General features: G+C 43.6%; 1 protein-coding gene across 2 annotated transcripts in view; it reads right to left on the bottom strand.

The window, feature by feature from the left end:
• serac1 (serine active site containing 1) overlaps positions 1–20,718 on the bottom strand; it is a 266,772-nt gene that overhangs the window by 208,608 nt on the left and 37,446 nt on the right. For both annotated transcript variants that reach the window (XM_048536593.2, XM_048536595.2), the window contains exon 4: positions 1,502–1,591. In XM_048536593.2, the coding sequence (XP_048392550.1) occupies positions 1,502–1,591 (90 nt within the window). The remainder of the gene's footprint in view (positions 1–1,501; positions 1,592–20,718) is intronic.

Raw genomic sequence — 20,718 nt, 5'->3', positions numbered from 1 at the left:
GTCCATAGTGAGCACAAACCCAAAGTCTTCATTGAGAATCCGACCTACATCTTCTGGCTCCACGTGTTAATTACCGCTGTGGTCCTGTGCATTCATATGCACTCCAATTGACCTCTCCCAAGATTAACATCCTCCACCGAAGTGTGTTCCACTCCTTTCTGGCCACCCATTTTGTGCAGAACACAACAGACCATATCAGCATTAAGAACTTTGGGGTATTGCTGTTTGTCGTTTACATAAATGATTTAGACTTAAATGTAGGGAGTGGCTGATCTGTAAGTTCGTAGACAAGTACAAAACTTAGGGTAATGAGAAAGCTTTGGTCAAGACACCTGAACTGAATTTTTTTGGAGGTCAGTGCCCTACTGGTTGCCCCTCTTCTAAAATGACAATGGTTCGAGCTCTCCTGTACTTAAGTTGTGACATTTTTCTCAAGGGACATTAGCTAACTCTTTTATCTGATTTTAAAGTGAGAAAAGATGCCACAGATCTGAAACAAAAGCAAATTTCTGGTAAAACTCATCAGATCTGGAAGCAACGGTGATGAAAAAGCAGAGTTAACATTGAGAGTTCCATGATTCTTCAGAAACTGCAACAGATTTGGAATGAAAGAATCAGTTTCAGAAAACTTAATGTACACCTGAAGGAACCACTTAAGATGAAGGCATACAGGCTGGACATGAAAACCATAAGAAATAGGAACAGGAATAGGCCATTGAGCCCCTCAAGCTTACACTGCTATTCAATAGCATGACAGCTGATCTGGTAATCTTCACATTTACTTTCCTGTTTCGATTCCCCTACTGATCAAGAATCTATTTCCGCCTTAAACGTCGATAAGGACTCTGCCCCCATATCTCCCAATGGGAAGAGTTCTGAAAACTCTCAACTATCATAGAAGGAATTCCTCTTCATCTCAGTCTTAAATTGGTGCTCCTTTATTCTGAGGCTATGCCCTCTGTTCCTATGCTCTTCCATGAAGGGAATCATCCTCTCAGCATTTACCTTATCACACCCTTTGATAATCCTATAGGTTTCAATGAGATCGAATCTCAGCCTTCTAAACTCCCGTGAGTAGATGCCAAGCCTGTTTAGCCTTTGCTTATAAGACAATTCCTCCATATCAGGCATCATCCTAAAGAACCTTTATGCACTTTCTTTAGGAAAGAAGTTCAGAAATGTCCCAATGCAGCTTCCCACCTCTTCTGATAAAATGCACATTCAGCATCAGGGTGGATCCAACCCAATTTTACAGATTCTCCACCCTAACTGCCACTCGTTTTTAAGATTCAAGATCTCCCCATTTTGCATGTTTAGTGAAAGTGAAATAAACAAACGTATGGTGGCTTCAATGTGCTGTTTGCTACCTCATTGTTTCACCACTTACTTCAATTTAATGTAACAAGTTTACCCCAATTATCACTGTTTCATGTTTTAAAAGGTTAAATGCTTGCCACGTACTTCGACTCCAAAAATAATGGAAATATTTACATTTACTGACCATCTAGTGGCAACGAGAAAATCTCAGCTGTGGTTTGCACCAGTCTTCTGACAGTCCTTTGTAGTTCTTTTTTGGCTTTGCTTGTAATTCCTGAAAAACAGCAAAAACAACAATCAACATCATGCACACCAAACAATGAGCTTTAAGAATGGGAAGATTAAAGAAGAGAAAAACTGCAAACTTCTTGGTGGGAACAAATCACCAAATAAATTAAGTCAAATTCTTTCTCTTGCACTCATCAGGATTAGAAAACAAGAAATCAAACTTAGAAAGAATTTATGTAGCATGAGAACAGTCTGCTATTTGGTTGAATCATGGTTAGCCTGGAGATGCAGCAGATGTAACTAGCCTATTAAACTCAGTCCAAATGGGTAGACTCTGATTTGGCTGGGTGTGTCATGCAGACCACAGCAGGGACTGGCATGAAGAACTAGGAACAAAAGTAGACAATTCAATCCCTCAAGCCTGCTCCACCATTTGATACGATCATGACTGATCTCATCTTGGCACTAACCCCTCTACTTTCCTGCCCACTCTCTAGAACCCTTCAATTCATTCCTAAATAAAACTCTGACTATCTCCCCCTTATGTTTGCTCAATGTCCCAGTATCCACTGTATTCTGGGGTAAAGAATTCCGTAGATTCAGGACTCAGAGAATTAATTTCTCAACTCTGTTTTGAATCTGCAACCAATTTTCCTAAAACCATGACTTCTCGTTCTATATTGCCCCATGGAAAACATCTTTTCTACATCTACTTTATTAATCGTCCTTAGTGCCTTATATACCGCCATTACATCTCCCCACATTCTTCTAAAATCCAGAAAGTGTACACCTAATCATCTCAATCTTGTTTCACAAGACAGTCCCCCTCATCACTGGAATTAATTCTGTGAGCCTCCTCTGAAATGCCTCCAATACAACTACATCCCTCCTCAAGTAAGGGGACTAAATTATACACAATACTCCAGGTGCAGTCTTGCTACTGCCTCGTACATTTGCAGCAATACTTCCCTACTTTTATACTTTTTACCTTGCACAATAAATGCCAAAAATTCATTTGCCTTCCTCATTACCTGCTATTCCTGAATGTTAGTTTTTTGAGACTCATGGACGATTACATCCAGATCCCCACACACTGAAGCACCCTGAAGTTTCTCCACGTAGGCAGTAAGTTCCCTTGCTTTTCCTCCAACTAAGATGGATAACCTCACACTTAACCACAGTAAACATTATCAGCCAAGTCTGGCTCATTTACCTAACCTATCAATATCAATTTATAAATTTATTTCTAGTCATAGAGACATACAGTATGGAAATGGGCCCTTTGGTCCAACTCATCCATGCTGACCAGATATCCTAAATAAATCTAGTCCCATGTGCCAACATTTGGACTATATCCCTCTCAACCCTTCCTCTTCATATACCCATCCAGATCCCCTTGAAATGTTATAATTATGCCAACCTCCACCACTTCCTCCAGCAGCTCATTCTGTACATGCACCATCCTCTGCATGAAAAAGTTGCCTCTTAGGCCCCTTTTAAATCTTTTCCCCTCTCACCTTAATCCAGTTTTGGATTTCACCACCCCAGGGGAAATATCTCGTCAATTTACCCTATCCACGCCCCTCATGGTTTTATTTACCTCTAAAGTCACCCCTCAACCTCCCAAGCTTGAGGGAAAATAAACACAGTCTATTCAGTTTGTTCCTATAACTCAAACCCTTCAACCCTGGCAACACCCTTGTAAACCTTTCAAGTTTCTTCATTGAAACTGTCTTTCTCACCTACTTTAGTGTCATCCGCAAATTTGGCTCTCCAAGTGAATCAAATAGATTGTAAATAGTTGGACCCCCGAGGACCAAACCAGTGGCATCCCACTGGTTATGTCTGGCTAACCAGAAAAAGACCATTTATCCTGACTCTCTACTTTCTATTACTTAGCCAATCCTCTATCCAAGCTAGTATATTTTAGAACATAGAACATAAAACATAGAACATTACAACACATTTACCATAACCTTTTCTGGAAGTCCAGATATACTGCATCTACATCATTTCCTCATTACCTATATAGCTTGTTACATCTTCAATGAAATCTAGCAAATTAGTGAAACATCGTTTAACCTTCATAATTCTATTTTGGCTTCCCAAATGTCCTATCATTATTTTATTAATAATGGACTCTAACAATCTCCCAACAACATATGTTAAACCAACTGGTTTGCAGTCACCTACCTTCTGCCTCCCAACATTTTTGAATAAGGGTGTTGTATTAGCATTTTCCAATCCCCTGGAAACTTTCTTGCATCCAGGAATTTTTGAAATGTTGTAACTAATGGATTCATTATCTCTGCTGCAACCCCTTTAAGATCCTAGGCCATGAGGCCTTGGGAACATGTCTCCCTTCAATCCCAAATCTCCTCAGTACTTTTTATCTAGTGATAATTGTTCCAAGCTCCTCTCTTCCTACAACCTCTGCATTACCTATTATTGGGATGGTAGTGTGAAAACGGGAGAAAAATATTGACAGTCTACATTCATGACACATTCCTCAATGAAAAGTCCTGAAGGGTGTAGGCCCGAAATGTCAGCTTTCCTGCTCCTCTGATGCTGCTTGGCTTGCTGTGTTCATCAGGCTCTATACTTTGTTATCTCTCTACACATGGACAAATTCATTTTACCTAAAAAGAGCAGCATCCTGTTTCTGTAGCACATGCAAAACAAATCACATTGTCAACCAGAATGATAACCTTGAATTAGTTTGTGATTCAATTTTTAGCACCATCAAGTCTACTTGGTAAATTAATGAGCAAAATTGCACTCAGTGTTGGGCATGACCTTCTGAGGTGTGCAAGCACAAATTGGTTGGGCAACTGTCGGCATGCCGCAGACATGGTTTGCCAATTATTGGGATGTTTAGCCTACATACCAGGCATCACAGTGGCACCAAATCTCTCATACCGTATGATATTACTCATTTGTGCAGCAGAAATGACGTGTTTTTAGCTTGATAGGAGCATTTTGTTCACTATGGCTGATTAATATCATTTAATTCCATGAAGTATTTTGAAGAATGGAGAAGGTGGTTAATGAAAGGAATGCAGTCGATTCTGTTGACACCATTTTAAGGAAGCATGTATAACGCCCTGGTTAGGCCACAAAAAAAAAGTCTGCTTAACAAAATATTCTATGGAGGATGCACAGGTCGTGGAGACTGCAGAAGAAATTTACCTGAATTGTTCAGAGATCGGGAATTTCAAATACAATGTCTGGTTGGAGAAGCTGAGGGTACTTTCCCTGGAACAAAGGAACTGGAGGGAAGACTTAGATGAGCTGTACAAGCTCATTTATTTATTTAACACATTGTCTGTCACTTGTACCTAGCTACAACGAAAAGTGGATAATGTCACCCTCTCCACCTCCTGCTGAATCTTTAAATCAGTTAGAAGGGAATGCAGGTTTCTATTGATTAAAATGAAAATCCTAGAACCAAAACCAACACGACTCCAGATTAAAACACAGATTCTAAACAAGGCCTCACCAAAAATGCACTGTTGGACTTGATATGTCACCACCTGTATACTCTGATAAAACCTTTAATTATCTCAGGACAATGAGTTGAAAGAAATTCAGTGATTTGCATTCTAATCCATAGAAACCTGCATCTCCTTTCTAACTGATGAAAGATTCAACAGGAAGTGGTCAGCTAGCCATTTTTAAAGTTGTTACCTTGTTGCTTATAAATTTTAAAACAAAAATGTTACCTAGCTGGAAAGACAACAAAGAAGCTGTGACGATATGGCAGAACTTGCCGCATGAGCCATGAGTGGCCAAACCCTGTGCTCAGAAGCTAAAAGCTGCCAGACCCACCGCCACTATCTTGGAAGTACAGTTATGACAGGTTTAGACAAGGAAATCAGGAAAAATTGCTCCCATTAACTAATGTGGCAAAGATAGAGAACAAATATCAGGTTTTAGGCAGAAGATGCAAGGACAGAATTTGTATGCAGGAGTGGCAACGGCCTGTAACACACTACTTATGAAAGTAGTGAAAGCAGAGATTAATCAATGATTTTGAATTTCCTTCTGGACACTAGAAAGAAAAAACAAGTTGCAGATCTATGGGTTTGGGCAAGGGACTAGCTGGACTGCTCGATGGAAAGCTCATGTGGGCCAGATTGACAATGGATTCCTTCAGGGCCATACAGGATTCTATAAAAGAGTGATTAACAAATTATTGAGTATAAAAATGGCTAAAAAGCAGAAAATAATGAGTCATAGTGAATGGTTCATTTTGAGACCGGAGGGTAGTATACAGTTGAGGAATACACTAGACCCATTTCATGCCCTGTTGGTCAGCTATTGTCCATTTTAATTGGGTAACCCGGACTAATAAGGTTTGACATATCACATTTCATCGACATCAATGTTCAACAAGAGGGTTAAAACGATCTCACCAGGAAAGTAAACAAATAAGCAACAAGTCACCAACTTTTCAATACTTAAGCTGAACCACAGGAGCGTGGGCACGTTTCCTTTATTCTTACATGGGATGTGGGCATTACTGGCATGCCTGAAACTTGTTGCCCATCTAAGATTACCCTTGAATTTAGTGATTTGCTGAAGCATTTCAGCCTATGTAAAGATGGAAGATTTCTTTCCTAAAGATTGTCAGCCAGCTGTATTTTTTTTGTGGCAATCGACAGTTTCATGAGAATCATCACCAAGGCTAGCATTAAATTTCAGACATGTTTATTAATTGGATTTAAATTCCACCAGCTGCTGTGCTGAGATTTGAACCCATAGCTCCAAAGCATTAATCTGGCCTTCTGGATTATGATCCCAGTGACTTGACCCCACTGTCTCCTGAAAAATGTAGCTGATTGATAATGTACATAAGACAGCTATGATCAACGTGGAACTTTATATGAACATTATGAGATAGCACGGTGTGAAGGTGGATGAACACAGCAGGCCAAGCAGCATCAGAGGAGCAGGAAAGCTTGACATTTCGGGTTGGGACCCTTTTTCAGAAATGGTAGAGGTGAAGGGGATTCTGAAATAAACTGGGGTGGGGGGGGAGGCGGAAGTTAGGGAGGCGATAGGTCAGTCCAGGGTGGACAGACAGGTCAGCGGAGACAGGATGACGTTAGTAATGTAGAGGCCTCAGTAATGTAGCCCTCCTCCTCGACACCACCCCAAGGCCTACTACCCTCCCTTGACATCTTTATCTCTAACTGCCGTCGAGACATTGATCGCCTCAACCTCTCCAACCCTCTCACCCACTCCAACCTCTCCCCCGCAAGAACGTGCATCCCCCCTCTCCAATCCCAACTTCATCATTCAACCCACGGACAAGGGAGGTGCAGTTGTACTCGGGCGCACTGACCTCTACATTACGGAGGCCAGATGCCAACTCTCTGACACCACCTCCTACCATCCCTTCGATTATGACCCCACCCCCGAGCACCAAACCATTATCGCCCAAACCATCCACAACCTCATCACCTCAGGTGACCTCCCACCCACAGCCTCTAACCTCATCATTCCCCAACCCCGCAACGCCCGCTTCTATCTTCTTCCCAAAATCCACAAACCTGGCTGCCGTGGTCGACGCATTGTCTCCGCCTGCTCCTGCCTCACTGAATTTATCCCCACCTGTATTCCATTTTCTCTCCCTTGGTCCAGGAACTCCCTACCTATGTCCGTGACATTACCCACGCTCTCCACCTCCTCCAAAACTTCCAATTCCCCAGTCCCAAACACCTCATTTTCACTCTGGACATCCTGTCCCTGTAGGCTGGCATTCCCCAGACTGGTGGCCTAAAAGCCCTCTGCTTCTTCTGACCAGTCCCCCACCACTGGCACTCTCATCCGCTTATCCGAACTTGTCCTCACCCTCAACAACTTCTCCTTTCATTCCTCCCACTTCCTACAGACAAAGGGGGTGGCCATGGGTACCTGCATGGGCCCCAGCTATGCTTGCCTCTTTGTAGGGTACATGGAGCAATCCTGCTTCCAAAGCTACACTGGTCCTATTCCCCATCTCTTCCTCCGTTACATTGATGACTATTTCGGCACCACCTCGTGTTCCCACGAGGAGCTTGAACAGTTCATCCACTTCACTAACACCTTCCACCCCAACCTTAAGTTTACCTGCACCATCTCTGACACCTCACTCTCCTTCCTGGACCCCTCTGTCTCCAACTCTGGCATCCACCTGGAAACTAATATTCATTTTAATCTTACCGACTCCCACAACTACGTAGAATATTCCTCCTCTCACCTACCTTCCTGTAAAAAGGCCACCCCCATTCCCAATTCCTTCACCTCCGCCGCATCTGCTCCCAAGGTGAGGCATTCCACTCCACTCATCTGCAATCTGACCCCACTACCAAAGACATTTTTCCCTCCCCACCCTTATGTGCTTTCCAGAGGGTCCACTCTCTCCGTGACTCCCTTTGTCCATTCCACACTCCCCTCCAGCCCCACCAGCCCTGGCTCTTTTCCCTCCAACTGAAGCATGTGCTACACCTGCCTCTATTCATCCTCCTCACCCCCATCCCCAGCCCTAAGAAGACTTTTCACAAACAGATGTTCACCTGCACATCTGTTAACGTGATATACTGTATCTGCTGTTCCTGTTGTGGCCTCCTCTACATCGGGGAAATCAAGTGGAGGCTTGGGGACCGCTTTGCGGAACATCTAGGCTCAGTTCGCAACAAACAACTACACCTCCCAGTCGCAAACCATTTCAATTCCACCCCACAACTCCTCGGACGACATGTCCATCCTGGGCCTCCTGCGTTGCCACAATGACGCCACCCGAAAGACGCAGGAACAGCATCTCATATTTTGATTGGGAACCCTGCGGCCCAAGGGTATCAACGTGGACTTCACAAGCTTCAAAATCTCCCCTCCTCTGACCGCATGCCAAAATCAGCCTAGCTAGTCCCTGCCCCCCTAACCATTTTTCCCATCTAAAGCCCCATCCCATCCCCTACCCACTAACCTCATTCCCCGCCCCCCCCCACCCCGACCTGTCTGTCCTCCCTGGACTGATCTATCCCCTCCCTAAATTCCCCACCTACATTCATCTTCACTGGTTCTAACCCCGCCTCTTTGACCTGTCTGTCTCCTCTAACCCTATCTTCTTCTTTATCTATCTTCTATCTGCCTCCCCCGTCTCCCTATTTATTTCAGAATCTCCTTCCCCTCCCCCATTTCTGAAGAAGGGCCCCAACCCGAAACGTTAAGCTTTCTTGCTCCTCTGATGCTGCTCGGCCTGCTGCGTTCATCCAGGTTCACATCATGTTATCTCAGGTTCTCTGGCATCAGCAGTTCCTACTATCTCATGAATATTTTTATGGTTTATTTCCAAGCATTAAGGTTTCACAGAATCACAAATATTTCCAATGGAAAAGGAGTCCATTGGGACAGCCACACAAAACACTGAGCATTTTGGCAAAGCGTCAAACTCCTAATTTTCACCATGCTCCTGCAAGTCATTTCTATTTAAATAATCACCGAATGCCACCTTAAACGCCCCCAGTTGAACCTAGCTTTACCACGATTCCAAGCATTGCATTCCAAAACTGGTTTGCTCACTGTGTGAACAAGTTTCCAATAACTCTCACATTTGTTTCTGTTGCAAAACTCTTAAATTTCCACACTCACTTCCATCAATAACTTTGGGTGCATCTGGTCCCATGCCTTAATGACTTTAAGCACTGACTATTTAACCCATGTCTCTTACTTATCAATCTGAAGCTCTTCAAGCGACCAAGCTCTCACCGCTGCCACCACTGCCTGGGCAACATCGCCCTCTTTGGTGAAGGGGGCGGAAAAGTATTCATTTTACACTTCGGCCATCTTCTTGCATCCATGTGTAACTCTCTTTGCTGGTCCCTAATTAGCCTACTTCACCTTTTAACTAGCTTTTTACTATTGATTTATTCATAGCAGACTTCAGGATTTCTCTTTGGCAGAAGTAATCATTGGAAGAAAAGTATTAAGCACTGATCTGACAGAAGTATTCAGAGGAAGCTGAAGACCTCTCAGTAATTAACATGTTGTTCTTGATGTTGGACACCATGGCAAAAGTTTAGAACATGTTCTTTCCATCTGTTTCTCAATTCAAGTAAGGCCAGTTTTGTATTCATGCACCAATGCCAAATTCCATGAAAGAGACAGAAGACCAGTTCTATTAACTGCACGAAAACTGTTATCAGTGCAGAGGTTTGAGAGGTAGCAAAGGCCACCGTGCTACTTAAGAAGGGAGCTAGAAAGAAAGAGAATTACAGACTAGTCAACCTTACATCAGTGGTAGATAAAATGCCAGAATCTTGTAGTAAAGATGGATTAAATTGACACAATTTAGTAATAATAACCTAATTGGGCAAAGTCTGCATGGATTTTCAAATGGGAAATCATGAGAGACAAATCTGTTGGAGTATTTTGAAGATGTAAATAACAATGTCGAAAAAGCAGAATTGATGCCTGTAGTGTACTTCAATGTTCAGAAAGTGTTTGATAGAAGTCCCCAAAGAAGGCTGGTCAGAAAAACTAAAACATTTGTCATGACTCACTGTGTTCACACACTGAGAATTAAGACCCGCTAGTCCCAAAGTCATCTCAAAGCCATTTTAAAATGTGTCAAATTCCCCAATTTACCTCTATTCTAGACCCAGGTTGATAAACCATTTAACAAAAATTATTATTTAATAAAAGTAGTTAAATTTTAGCAACATGTAAACAGTTAAGAACCGTCTGTATAAAGGTTTTGCTAATTAAAACTCTAATCCCCTAATGAACTTATCTTTACACACAGATATACAGACAGACGGTATGGGGAAAACAACATGGGTGTTATGGAAGGAGGCACAGGGAAGGCAGTTTAGCATTTGTTGTATACAGGCTCTATTCAGATGATTCTTATATTGATCAGAACAGTGCTTCCCAGTCATTTTTTGCTGGTTGATCCTGCACCTAGGTACCTTTATATCCAAAATGGCGCTGTAAGTGGCAGCCTTGTAAACTTTTCACCACACTCATGTGAGTACATGTGACAATAAACTTTATTCTAAATCTAACAGGTCTCTGACATATTAAGAAAAATTCACAGCTGACAGCAACTGTTGAAGGAAAGATATACTGGTTTTCTTCAGGCATAAAAAGTGATTTACTGCAGAGAACAGGAAAATTGGTGGTATGGTAAACAGCTTTGAGGAAAGCCATAGTCAACAGGACAGTACTGGCAGGCTTGTCAGATAGGATGAACAGTTACAAATGGTATTCAACCCTGAAAAGTGAATTGGTGTGTTCTGATAGAACAAACTAAGGGAGCACATGTTGAATACTAGGACCCTGGGAAGTAAACAGGATCACAGAGACCTTGATGTGCATGTCCATAGATCCTTGAAGGCAGCGGTAGGCAAGTTAATTAAGGAGGCATATGGGAGGAAGTTATAATGGTGTTACATATAAGGTTAGTTAGAGCACAGCTGGAGCGCTGTGTGCAGTTTTGGTTGCCACACTGTAGGAAAGATGCGATTGCAAAGGAAAGGATGCAGAATAAATTCAACAGAATATTGCCTGGGCTGGAAGCAACTTGACAATGAAGAGAAACTAGATCAGCTGCTGTTATGTTCCTTACAGCAGAGAACGCTTTGATTTTGATGGGGAGTGTCCCTAACTGAATGCACAAAGTTTCTGGGCCATCAGCGTCAGTTTACATGCCTTCCAAACACGCAGCAATTCTCTAACCATTCTTGATTCTAAAACAAATCTTTTCTCATTTCAGTCCACAATTAATAACAACAAATGGTCTTTATAATTCAATATAATGTACTGGCATGGATTAACAGTAGGCTAACAAAACAGAGTTGGAATAAATGAAAGATCCTTGCATCGGGAGACTGTGACTACTGAGGTACCATAATAATCAATGTTTTGGGTCCCAGCTGCATCTAATATACAACAAATATAATACTGGGCATCAAACAATGATATCAAATATAATATTTCCTAATTTGCAGATAATATGAAGCAAAGCGGGTTGTTGGGAAGATACAAAGTAGCTTCAGGAGGATTTAGACAGATTTAATGAATAGGCAAGAACATGGCAGATGGAATATAACTGTGGACACTATGCACAATTTAGCATGGCCATTCCACCTAAGTTGCCTCTCTTTGGACTGTGGGAGGAAACCGAAGCACCCAGAGGAAACCCACACTGAAACAAATTTTTAACTCCTTTCTGGTCACGAGGGAAGTGCCAAAGGACTGGAGGCTATCGAATGTTGTTCCACTTTTCAAGAAAGGTGGTTGAGAAGAACTAGAAAATTATTGACCAGTGAAACTCACATCAGTGGTAAGCTATTGGAGAAAATGCTGAGAGAATTAATTTCCATTTGGGATATGGGTTAATTAAGGACAATCAACATGAAGAAAGTTCAGTTGATGTAGTTTATTTGGATTTTAGCAAAGATTTTGTCAAGGTCTCATATAGGCGATCGACTGACATGGTTAAAGCATAAGTTAAAAGGAGGACTGCAACGGTTCAAGAAGAAAGTTCACCACCACGTTCTCAAGGGCAACTAGGGATAGGTAATAAATGCTGGCCTGCCAGCAATGCCTACATCCCACAAATGAATAAACAAAAAATTGAATTCAGGGAAACTTGGCGAGATGGTTCAGAAACTGGCTTAATAATAGGACACAAAGAGTATTGGTAGAAGGCTGTTCGAATAACTGGAGGCTGATGTCCAGTCGTGTACCATAAGGATCAGTACTGGGACCGTAATTGTTTGTTATACACATAATGGACACAGATGAAAATGTGGGGGTAATATTCAGCAAGTTTGTAGACAACACCAAGATTGGTAGAGTGGTTGATAATGAACAAGGCAGGAAGATATAGGTGGGTCAGATAAGTAAAAGGAGTGGCAGATGATATTTAACCCTGATAAGCAGAAGGTGATGCACTTTGGAAGAAGAAACAAGGATAAGGGAATATTAAATGAATGGCAATAACACTGGGTAGCTCAGAGGAACAGAGTGATCTTGGGGTAATTATTCACAGATCTCGGAAGTGAGCAAAGGACACGAATAAGATAGTTTATCAGTTATCTAGGACACTTGCTTTCATCAGTCATGGCACAGAGTGTAAGAGCGAGGAGATAATGTTGGAATTTTATACGGCATTGGTTAGAACACAGCTGGACTATTCTATGAAGTTCTGATCACCCCACTACAGGCAGGATGTGAGAGACGTCGAGGAAGTACAGAGGAGGTTCACAAGAATGTTGCCTGGGAAGGAACAATTGAGTTACAAGCAGAGAACTGACAGGCTTGGATTATTTCATTTAAAGCACAGAAAGCTAAAGGGGTCATGTTTGAGGCATACAAGAACATGAGGGGTATGGAGAGGGCAAGTAGGGAGCATGTTGGTTGAGGGGTCAATCACGGCAGGGGATAGTTTTACGGTAAGGGCCAGGAAACTCAGAGGATTTGAGAAAAACCTTTTCACTCAGAGGATGGAGGGAATCTGGAATATATTGCTTTGGAAGATAGTGGAGGCTAGAAACTTCACAACCTTTGAAAATATTTGGTTGAGCACTTGAAATATCAATTAAATAACATTCATGGATAAGACACAAGTGTAAAAATTGGGATTAGTGGTAGTTATTGTCAGTGCACACTCAATAGGCTGAAGGGCCTTCTCTGCACGATATGACTCTATGTTGGAGAGAAATAATTGTTGCAAATGCAGAACGGTTTCCATTTTTAAGGGACATAATCACTGGACAGTGCAAAGCAGGAGCTTAACCAACTTCACAACACAAAATAAAGTATCTTGACTAGGAACTGGTCCAACCTTCTAAATGAGACATCAATATTTTAATTGTTTCGTACAATTTGTGGTCACATGACAAACGGCATACTGCAAAATGTAAACACTATAAAGGAACCATTATTCATGGACTAGTTTTTCTTTAGAGCTTTAGATTCCCTACAGTGTAGAAACAGGCCCTTTGGCCCAACAAGTCCACATCGCCCCTTGAAGCATCCCACCCAGACCCATCCCCCTACAGCCCACACACCCCTGAACACTACGGGCAATTTAGCATGGCCAATCCACCTAGCTTGCACATCTTTGGACTGTGGGAGGAAACCAGAGCACCCTGAGGAAACCCACGCATACAATGGGGAGAACGTGCAAACTCCGCACAGACAGTTACCCGAAGCTGGAATCGAACCTGGGTCCCTGGCGCTGTGAGGCTGCACTGAGCCACTGTGCCGCCCTTCAGCTGTATCATCATGCGTAGGGTGATCCAGTCATACAGCACTGAAGAGGACCTTGAATCATCGATTCTGTACTGACCTCTCTACATTAAATCACACTTCCCAGCACTTGGCTCACGTGTTGAACGTTGACATTTCACCCATGCACCTTTTAAAGATTGTGAAAGTTTCCTGGTCTTTACTACCCTCTCAGGCAGTGCATTCCAGAATCCCAACACTCAATGTGAAGAGTCCCCTCAAAACTCGTACGCTTCATCTTAAAATTATGCCGTCTTGTTACTGACTCTCCACCTTATGGCTACAATCTCATTTCCATTTCGGAGTCTTGCAGACTTCAGGACTCAATACAGTTCAGTAATTTTGGAGTCTGAACATCTTGAATGTCTTTCACTCAACCCCACATTCCAGGTCCTATCAAGACAGAGGATGCTTTCAGCACAACCAACTCATTTTCTCCCACTCATTGTCTCCATTATCACCTATCTAATTTTTCTTCTTTCCTGGCTTACAATCAACAACCCCTTTGTTCCTCTCTCTATCTGGGTTCTGTTTCCACTTATCAGCTCATCCCTCCACCCCACTCAGACCTTGACATCCAATAAAAACACGTTTTTCCCCAGAAGCAATCAATTCCGAAAAAGGGTCACTGGGCTCAAAATGTTAACTTTGTTTTGTCTCCGCATTTCTGCCAGACCAACAATAGCACAATCCTGGACAATTCAAGCAGCAAGAATTCCAGTCAACTTGGCTTAAGAGTATATGCTGTTCAGACTAGATGCTCTCAAGTCGGGGTCTTTTTCATTCATTTGCATTAATGTTTCTGCCTGTCTGATGAGAAAAATGCTTTTTTAAAACTCTTCCCCAGAAATCACGTCTCTGTCGTGTGATCAGAGTAACTTTTCCTGTTATCATCAATTAGGTTGCTCTTCAAGGACCGCAACTTTCCCCCCGCAGTGATCGAGAACGCCCTTGACCGCGTCTCCCGTATTTCCCGCAACACATCCCTCACACCCCGTCCCCGCCACAACCGCCCAAAGAGGATCCCCCTCGTTCTCACACACCACCCCACCAACCTCCGGATACAACGCATCATCCTCCGACACTTTCGCCATCTACAATCCGACCCCACCACCCAAGACATTTTTCCATCCCCACCCCTGTCTGCTTTCCGGAGAGACCACTCTCTCCGTGACTCCCTTGTTCGCTCCACACTGCCCTCCAACCCCACCACACCCGGCACCTTCCCCTGCAACCGCAGGAAATGCTACACTTGCCCCCACACCTCCTCCCTCACCCCTATCCCAGGCCCCAAGATGACATTCCACATTAAGCAGAGGTTCACCTGCACATCTGCCAATGTGGTATACTGCATCCACTGTACCCGGTGTGGCTTCTTCTACATTGGGGAAACCAAGCGGAGGCTTGGAGACCGCTTTGCAGAACACCTCCGCTCAGTTCACAACAAACAACTGCACCTCCCAGTCGCAAACCATTTCCACTCCCCCTCCCATTCTCTAGAGGACATGTCCATCATGGGCCTCCTGCACTGCCACAATGATGCCACCCGAAGGTTGCAGGAACAGCAACTCATATTCTGCCTGGGAACCCTGCAGCCATATGGTATCAATGTGGACTTCACCAGTTTCAAAATCTCCCCTTCCCCTACTGCATCCCTAAGCCAGCCCAGTTCGTCCCCTCCCCCCAATGCACCACACAACCAGCCCAGCTCTTCCCCCCCCCCCCCCCCCCCCCCCCCCCCCCCCCACCCACTGCATCCCAAAACCAGTCCAACCTGTCTCTGCCTCCCTAACCGGTTCTTCCTCTCACCCATCCCTTCCTCCCACCCCAAGCCGCAACTCCATCTCCTACCTACTAACCTCATCCCACCTCCTTGACCTGTCCGTCTTCCCTGGACTGACCTATCCCCTCCCTACCTCCCCACCTATACTCTCTCCACCTATCTTCTTTACTCTCCATCTTCGGTCCGCCCCCCCCCCCCCCCCACCTTCTCTCTATTTATTCCAGTTCCCTCTCCTCATCCCCCTCCCTGATGAAGGGTCTAGGCCCGAAACGTCAGCTTTTGTGATCCCTGGAATGCTAGGTTTAACGTACGATGAACGGCTGAGGATCCTGGGATTGTATTCACTAGAGTTGAGAAGGTTGGGGGGAGATCTAACAGAAACTTAGAAGATAATGTATGGCTTAGAAAGGGTGGATGCGGGGAAGTTGTTTCCGTTAGGCAGGGAGACTAGGACCTGTGGGCACAGCCTTAGAATTGGAGGGGGTAAATTTAAAACGGAAATGAGGAGACATTTCTTCAGCCAGAGTGTGGTGGACCTGTGAAATTCATTGCCATGGAGCGCAGTGGAGGCTGGGTCATGAAATGTCTTCAAGGCAGAGGTTAATAAATTCTTGATCTCACAAGGAATTAAGGACTACGGGGAGAATGCAGGGAAGTGGAGATGAAATGCCCATCAGCCATGATTAAATAGTGGAGTGGGCTCGATGGGCCGAATGGCCTTACTTCCACTCCTATGTCTTATGGTCTTATAACTTAATGAGGACAGATTCTCTGTTATCTTTGAAAGTGACAAAGTTGACTGATGAGGGAAAGGCTGTAGATGCCATATACATGGACTTCAATAAGGTGTTGGATAAAGTTCCCCATGGCAGACTGATGAAGAAGTGAAGTCGCCATGGGTCCAGGGTGTGCCAGCTAGATGGATAAAAAAAACTGCCTGGGCAACAGGAGATGGAGAGTAGTAGTGGCAGGGGGTTTCTCAAATTGGAGACCTGTGACCAGTGGTGTTCCACAGGATCCGTGCTGTTGTTTGAGATATACGTAAATAATTTGGAGGAAGGTATAGGTGGCCTGATTAGCAAGTTTGCAGATGACACAAAGGTTGGTGGAATAGCAGATAGTGAAGGGGACTGTCAGAGATTAGAGCAGAATATTGATAGATTGGAGAGTTGGGCAGATAAATGGCAGATGGTGTTCAATCCCGGTAAACGCGAGGTGATGCATTTTAGAATATCTAATTCATGAGCAAACTATACAGTAAATGGAAAAGTCCTAGGGAAAATTGATGTTCAGAGTGATCTGGGTATTCAGGTCCATTGTTCCCTGAAAGTGGTTATGCAGGTCAATAGAGTGGTCAAGAAGGCATATGGCATGCTTTCCTTCATTGGGCGGGGTATTCAATACAAGAGTTGGCAGGTCATGTTACAGCTGTATAAAACTCTCGTCCGGCCACATTTAGAATACTGCGTACAGTTCTGGTCACCACATTACCAAAAGGATGTGGATGCTTTGGAGAGGGTGCAGAGGAGGTTCACCAGGATGTTGCCTGGTATGGAGGGCACTAGCTATGAAGAAAGGTTGAGTACATTAGGATTATTTTCATTAGAAAGACGGAAGTTGAGGGGGGACCTGATTGAGGTCTACAAAATCATGAGGGGTAAAGATAAGGTGGATAGCAAGAAACTTTTCCCCCCGCCCCCCAGAGTGGAGGACTCAATTACTAGGCGTCATGAGTTCAAACTGAGAGGAGGAAAGCTTATGGAACATAGAACATAGAATATTACAGCACAGAACAGGCCCTTCAGCCCTCGATGTTGCACCGACCTGCGAAACCAATCTGAAGCCCATCTAACCTGCACTATTCCATTATCATCCATATGTTTATCCAATGACCATTTAAATGACCTTAAACTTGGTGAGCCTACTGCTGTGACAGGCAGAGCATTCCACGTCCTTACTACTCTCTGGGTAAAGAACCTGCCTCTGACATCTGTCCGATATCTATCACCCCTCAATTTAAAGCTATGCCCCCTCGTGCTATCCATCACCATCTGTCTAATCTACTCTATCTAATCCTCTGATCACCTTGGATGTCTCTATCAAGTCACCTCCTAACCTTCTTCTCTCTAACGAAAATAGCCTCAAGTCCCTCAGCCTTTCCTCATAAGACCTCCCCTCCATACCAGGCAACTTCCAGGTAAATCTCCTCTGCACACTTTCCCATGCTTCCACATCCTTCCCATAATGCGGTGACCAGAACTGTATGCAATACTCCAGGTGCGGCCGCACCAGAGTTTTGTGCAGCTGCAACATCACCTCATGGCTCCGAAACACAATCCCTCTACCAATAAAACCTAACACACCGTACGCATACTTGACAACCCTATCAACCTGGGTGGCAACTTTCAGGAATCTATGCACATGGACACTGAGATCTCTCTGCTCGTCCACGCTACCAAGCCCCGTACTCTTTATTCCTGTTACTCCTTCCAAAGTGAATCACCTCACACTTTTCCGCATTAACCTAAACTTGCCACCTCTCAGCCCAGCTCTGCAGCATATCTATGTCCCTCTGTAACCTGCAACATACTTCTGCACTATCCACAACCCCACCGACTTTAGTGTCATCCGCAAATTTACTAATCCATCCTTCTACACCGTCATCCAGGTCATTTATAAAAATGACAGACAGCAGTGGCTGCAAAACAGAGATCCCTGCGGTACACCACTAGTAACTGAACTCCAGGATGAACACTTCCCATCAACTACCACCATTTGTCTTCTTAAGGCTAGCCAATTCCATTAGCTTACACCTCAATCTTCTCAACTCCAATGTATACAGGTCTAACTTATTCAAACTTTCTCCATTACAGAAGTCCTTCAGCTCAAGAAAAAAAATCTCTGAACTGTTTCTAAAGCAACTACTTGGCGTATTTTTGTGCTGTCAGAGTCAGGTCTCTGAACATTCAGGGAACAGACAGTTCCAAGTCAATACTACGTTTGCTACCACTGACTGTTCCAAAATATTGGTTCTTGTAGTATAGCTGGATTCAGCTTGCTTGCAATAGGTTACTCAAAACAATTCAGTAGTCACTGAGGAGTAGATTCCAGGTAACAGGTAGTTGGAGAAGATGACAGATGATGACAGAAGTAAGGTCCGTGTAGAGAAGGACTGTTGAGCTGAGCTGCTGAAAAGCCATTGTGATGCAAAGAACACCAATATTGGTTTCAGAAGGGATGGGGGTTAACTTGCTCAAAAACCACTGGGACCTGTCGCAGTCACAATTTCCATTTGATGTATTTTAGAACGTAGAACATAGAACAATACAGCACAAAACAGGCCCGTCGGCCCTCGATGTTGCACCGACCTGTGAACTAATCTAAGCTCCTCCCCCTACACTATCCCATCATCATCCATCTGCTTATCCAAGGTCTGTTTAAATGCCCCTAATGTGGCTGAGTTAACTACATTGGCAGGCAGGGCATTCCACGCCCTTACCATGCTCTGAGTAAAGAATCTGCCTCTGACATCTGTCTTAACTCTATCACCCCTCAATTTGTAGCTATGCCCCCTCGTACAAGCTGAAGTCATCATCCTCAGAAAAAGACTCTCACTGTCTACCCTATCTAATCCTCTGATCATCTTGTAAGTCTCTATTAAATCTCCTCTTAGCCTCCTTCTCTCCAATGAGAACAAACCCAAGTCCCTCAGCCTTTCTTCAGAGGGCCTGCGCTCCAGACCTACGCTCCAACATCCTTGTAAATTTCCTCTGCACCTTTTCCAATGCTTCCACATCCTTCCTGTAATGGCGCGACCAGAACTGCATGCAATATTCCAAATGAGGCCGCACTAGCGTGTCGTACAGTTGCAGCATGACATCATGACTCCAGAACTCAATCCCTCTACCAATAAAACCCTAACACACCGTAAGCCTTCTTAAGAGCACTATCAACCTGGGTGACAACTTTCAGGGATCTATGTACATGGACACCAAGATCCCTCTGCACATCCACACTACGAAGAATCTTTCCATTGACCTGGTATTCTGCCTTCCTATTATTCTTCCCAAAGTGAATCACCTCACATTTATCCATATTAAACTCCATTTGCCACCTTCCAGCCCAATGTTGCAGTTTATCCAAGTCTCCCTGCAACTTGCAACATTCTTCCACACTGTCCACCACTCCACCGACTTTAGTGTCATCTGCAAACTTATTAACCCATCCACCTACACCTGCATCCAAGTCATTTATTAAAATAACAAACAGCAGTGGTCCTAAAACAGATCCTGGAGGCACACTACTAGTGACCTGACTCCAGGCTGAATATTTTCCATCAACCACCACTCGTTACCTTCTTACAGAAAGCCAGTTGCAAATCCAAACTTTCCCTCAATCCCATGCCTCTGTATTTCCTCCAACAGCCTACCATGTGAAACCTTATCAAAGACTTTACTGAAGTCCATGTACACCACATCAACTGCCCTACCCTCATCCACATACTTGGTCACGTTCCCAAGTGTTTGTCTATAGCTTGTCTGTTGCTCAAATTTACCTCATGCTTCGTTGGGAATGTTGGAACACAAGTCATTTACTTTTGAACATTGTAATCTCATTCTGTCAATAATCTTTGCATATTTGTTTAAGCTTTATTTGTTAAGAAAGACTAACAATTCTTTGTTAACTGAAGAAATCGGCCTAAACATGTTCCTATTATTAGTATTAAACCTAACACATCCTGATCTTTGGCCTAGGTCTGGTGACACCATCGCATCAATGTATGCCTCACACAACTGGTTAAGCCTGACAAACTCATCGTTCAGCTCTTGGCCAACTCAGAACAGAATTCTGAATTATGGAAGATAAGCTAAATTTAGCATTCAAACCAGGTTACTACAACTGCTCTCTCTAAAGATTTACATCACTACCCCTGCACCTAATTAATGAACTAACAAAAAAAACTGAAATGAAAAGGCCTGAAGTATTCTTACATAAAAAACAGTTCACTATACAGCTGCTTGGATGGACCAACAGGAAGCCAAGAAAGACATACCAGAATTCTCTTGTGATCCTTTTTGGACAGGAATTTTACTGGAGGATATTTTTGA

Source organism: Stegostoma tigrinum, chromosome 9 (assembly GCF_030684315.1).
Source record: "Stegostoma tigrinum isolate sSteTig4 chromosome 9, sSteTig4.hap1, whole genome shotgun sequence".
Classification (NCBI taxonomy): Eukaryota; Metazoa; Chordata; class Chondrichthyes; order Orectolobiformes; family Stegostomatidae; genus Stegostoma; species Stegostoma tigrinum.
The sequence above is the reverse complement of the archived record's forward strand: the minus strand, read 5'-3'. Positions and strand labels throughout refer to the sequence as shown.